The sequence below is a fragment of the Echinops telfairi genome, unplaced genomic scaffold (assembly GCF_000313985.2).
Source record: "Echinops telfairi isolate 266 unplaced genomic scaffold, ASM31398v2 ScPeMD7_7;HRSCAF=31, whole genome shotgun sequence".
In the NCBI taxonomy this organism is placed as follows: Eukaryota; Metazoa; Chordata; class Mammalia; order Afrosoricida; family Tenrecidae; genus Echinops; species Echinops telfairi.
In genome coordinates, this window is record NW_022103904.1 from 24,520,627 (window position 1) to 24,525,484 (window position 4,858).

Genomic DNA, 4,858 nt, shown 5'->3' on the forward strand with positions numbered 1-4,858 from the left:
TGAACCACAAGTAAATTTGCTACCCTACGTAGAATCATTTCTAGCATTGTTGGCATGAATACTAACTAAAATGTAATTGGCCACTTAAACTATTTGTTGCTAGAATTTCCCTTATTAACCACCTGTACATTTTTTGTATTTAAAAAATGCAGCAACAACACGAGAGGCCACCTTAGGACTATTATGGCCCTGAGTGAAACCGTCCACTGAGGCCACCTTCTAGCTAACTAGCAGGTTGGCGCACAAAATAAAGAATATCACCTGTGGGTGCTGTGCTTCCTTTAAAAACCATCTCTAAGAGACCAAATTGTTAACACTTGCCTTTTTTAATTTTAGTTTTAATAGTTTTATTGACATGTAATTCACAAAGCATACAATGTAATGATTTAAACATATTAAAAGTAGTTGTGCAATCATTGCTACAATCAATTTTAGAACATTTTCTTTCTTGTTACTCATTCGCTTCAACAATTACTTTTTGAAAAGAGAGAGAGAGACAGTAAGGGGTAGGGACCTAGATGACTGGAAATGGAACAGAACAGGGAGTGTTCACGCATGGGCAAGAGAGTCACCAGGGTCACTGAACAATGTGTCTAGACATTATCGAGTGTGGTGATCTAGTTTATGTAAACCTCACCCAAATGCCAAGGAATTACTGTTTTAAATGAATGAACCGTGATCTTAGACTGAATCCTCTACTAAAGGAACACAAATGCTATCAAAGACAAAATTTAAGAACACCATTATTGAATCCTTTTGGATCAATTTGACAGAGTAGATAAAATTACTAAATTTACCAAAGTCATCTACTCTGTGTACCTAAGGAAATGCCCTTATTGCAGGAGCCCTGGTGGTGTACTGGTTACAAATGGGGCTGTTATCTGAATGGTTGGCAGTTCGAAACCACCAGCAGCTCCTCAGGAGAAAGACTGAGCCTTTCTACTCCTGTAAAGAGTTACCGTCTTGGCAACCTGCAGCAGGTTTGACTTGACAAGTCAGCCTTGACTTGACGGGCAGCAGGTTGTTTTTTCTCCTTTGGGGGTGGGGGAGAGGGGGTACTACACTCTGAAGTATCTACGGACATACATATTAGACATGCACATGTACACACACACACAGAGAAAGAGCAAATGATAGTGCATATGGGTAAAATGTTAGATACATAACATTTACAAAAATATTTGAAGTGCTCTGTCATTTAGAACATACTATATTGATTGAAAACATACTTGCATTTTAAAATCACAAACGATGTGTTTATTGCTATCTACTCTCCACCATAAACACAAAGTGACTGTTTAGATACTCTAATCACATGCTTAGTAGTGACCTAGTTATTAAATCATTACAAAGTGGGCTTTCTTTTTAAATTAATTGAAGCATTCGTAGTCACACCAGATAATATTGTCATTTATGGTGTGGTTACTTGGCAATCTGCTCAGCAGATGACTACTAGACCCAGAAATGTAGTGCTTATTATCACATGAGTCTTGACCTTGAACTTCATGCAGACAGAGCTGACCCTTGGCCACAGTGAAAGCCTAGTTATTTGTGTGCCAACATCATGGCTACTTTTTTTGGCGTTTTGATTTTTTCAGTGTTTGATTTAGTAATGCCATTTGGGGTTGGCCTTCAGTGTGTCCCCCGCCCTTCTAAAGACTTATAAAATTACACCATGCATGCTGAATAAAGCATATATCATAAGAGTACAGGTTAACTTGTGATGTCTTAGAGCCCACATTAGCTTTTCTGGAATCCTGAAATATATCCTCTTTTGCGCAGTACAAGCCCTGTGCTTTCTTCTGCTGACCACTGTGTGAGCGAGGCTTGTCCATATTGTTGTGCACAGGGTTGTCTAGTATTATTCATCGTGTGGATTTGCTCTTTCTGTTGATGGGCCTGTTTTCCCTTAGCTCTCTTTTAGCACTGTCGTGCTTTAAAATTCTTGTTCTCGATTCCCCCTTCCCTAATAAGAACAAGAAATGAGCGAGAAGCCTGATCTGATTGTGCTCGTGTACATGACAATTAAAATTAGTGAAAACATCTTCAAACCTCCATATAAGTACTAACTTTGAAACTAGCTAAATGATAGGAAGCAAGTCAGAACACCGCTCTGAGCCTCTGCTTCCCCATTGGAAAACTAGGCATAATAGCGTCTGCCTTGTCTATCCCAGAGAATCAAAATAAGCAACGTGTAAGAAAACGGGCCGTGCCCATAGAGGTAAGAAGAAAACTAACAGGATTCTTGTTTATAATATAAATTCTTCAGCTCAGGGGGACAATGTGTTCTTAGCTTTTCATTTCTAATTGTAGAATAAATGGCTTTAGGATATACATTATAGTTGTTTTTAAGTATGTTCTTTCGCATAATGAACTATAGTTGTAACTGTTTACACTATCAAATTTGAATATCGAGTCTGAAGGAAAAATAACGATCTTTTTCTATGTTTAGGCTCGATTATTTGATGAGCCTCAACTCGCCAGCCTTTGCCTAGACACAATCGACAAAAGCACAGTGGATGCAATAAGCGCAGAAGGGTTTACTGATATTGATATAGGTAAGTTCACGGTGAGCGCTTTTACATCATAAGCACAGTTATACCATGCTCGTAAGCCTTGAAGGAGAATGAGCTGCTTTTACATTAGCTGTCTTCCCAAGGCATTGAGGCTTTCCTCGTTAAAATACGACTTGTTTTGTTTCCTTTAAGTGACACTCTAAAGTCTGACCTACCTTATTGCTCTGGCCTGTTCTCATTTCAGGACCTTTGTACGTATTATGCCTTCTGATCGGCGCTCTCCTGCCAGGCTCTGTGTTGAGTGTCTCCCTGTGCATCATTCAGATGGCAGGTTAAGTGGGACCGAGAGGGCCAGCCCAGACGGTCTTCATGAAGTTGGCACCACTCCCCCTAAGCAGTCCCCTGTAATGGAGCACAGGCTTATTCTCCTCACTGTCTGAAATGTTCACCTAGGAACTTGTGTGTGTGTGCATATGTTGATTGTCGACCCTCCCCAGCTAGACCATCATCAGCTCCTTGAAGGCAGGGACTTGGTCCTGTGTAACATCACGTCGGAAGCACTTAAAGAAAGACCGTAAAGTGGGCATGTTTAGTTCTTGCTCACGGTCCAACTGGGCTGACTGACTGTCCCTCTCCTTCCCCTTACTCGCGCTCACTCAGTCTCAGTGTCTTGCCTCAAAGTCCATCTCGGACTCCTTTTTTGGGAACTGACATTCCCCTTTTCCATGATAGCATTATTTTCCTCTTATAAGCACATTCTACTGATTTATGGAAGTATTTTCTTAATGAAAAGGAAAAAAAGAACACATTCTGTTCCTGGCTTGTCCACCTCTAGTGCCCAATACGTTGGGAAGAATTTGCACTCTCCCTGCATTTTACCGTAGGGCAACACCCCTGCAGATGGTGTACTCTGGAGTGATCACGGAGTCACTGATATTTGAGATCCCCAAACCAAAACACACTGTCTGCTTTCAAGTTGATTCTGATTAACAGAGGGCAGAGCAGAGCCATTCCGTAGGGTATCTGAGCCCGTAAGTCTTTATGGGAGCAGCTAACTTCATCTTGCTCCCACAGAGTGGCTGGGGCGTTGGACCCACCACCAACGTGGTGACCAGCGTGACGCCTAAGCCAGCGTGCCCCTGGGTCTCCTTTGAGAGTGCTGCCCAGATTACCAAGGAAACATTGCTGAATTTGGATTTCTTTCCTCCTTAAAGAGCTGCCAGGCGCTCCATTTCTTCCTCTGGCTACTCTCGCTTGGAACAATGTAATGCTGCCTGCATCTGGTGGACCAACCCCTAGAAGTTGTTTGTTAAATACCTCCTAGATTATACGTATCAGTGGAGTCTTGGAATTTTGAAATTTGTGCCCTGGATTGTTTAGTTGTAGCTGATTTGGCTCCTAGTTTATCGTCAAATCCACTTTTGTGCTTATAAAACATACCATATATTTTTTACATACAACACATCAACAGAAATAAGATGCATATACAGCACACAGTGCACAGAGGAAACTAATGCTCGAGTGGGTTGCACAGTTTACAAAACCTGTTAGTGTGCACATTGTGTGAAAATATGGTACTCTATTGTGACATGATGTTTAGACTCAGCTATGATACTATAATATCTTCTTTTAATGCTTCGGTCTGTAGGTGGTCTGTGTGTTCCTCTACCCCTACCCACCCATAATCTAGCTTGCCTCCAATGTGTTTGGTAAGAATTAGGGGCTAAAGAGAAGTCTAGACACTGGGAGAAAGACAGCGCTGGGTCAGCAGATTTTTTGATAGGTGTTACATATTCTGGGAATGATTTTTATCCTGTGCAGTTTAAATGGATCCTGGAGGGGTGTGTTTACCATTGTCTTAAATTGAGAGAGAACAATTTTCTTTTACAGCTTTTTGCTAAAGGAAGACAATAATTTGCCACATTGATAAAATGGAACAAATTGCATTGCATTAAGGGCCATATAATGTGCTTTTTGGTCATACTTTTAAGTTCCTATTGTTTATATTTACTGAAGTTACTATACAAGGTAAAGGCATGTAGGGCTGAAGTCTTCTATGTTTCCATTGGTTGGTTAAATATTACTGTAATTGCATATTCTTAATCTAACAGTGATTGAAGTATGTTGATCAATAAATTTCATTTCCCTGGTGTATATTTGCTGTGTTAGTCTGGGTAGACTAGAGAAACAAATTCATAAATACTCATGGGTATAAGAGAGAGTTTTATACCAAAGAGCAATTGTATGTTGAGAAAACATCCCAGCCCAGTCCAGATCAAGTCCATAAGTCCAATATTACCCCATATGTTGATACTACTCCATAAATTCTTCTTTAGACTCAC

General features: G+C 40.5%; 1 protein-coding gene across 1 annotated transcript in view; it reads left to right on the forward strand.

The window, feature by feature from the left end:
* Nucleotides 1-4,858, forward strand: part of LOC101644268 (BTB/POZ domain-containing protein 1) — a 63,099-nt gene that overhangs the window by 23,417 nt on the left and 34,824 nt on the right. Inside the window, exon 3 of the mRNA XM_030884469.2 lies at nt 2,453-2,558. Within this exon, the coding sequence (XP_030740329.1) occupies nt 2,453-2,558 (106 nt within the window). The remainder of the gene's footprint in view (nt 1-2,452; nt 2,559-4,858) is intronic.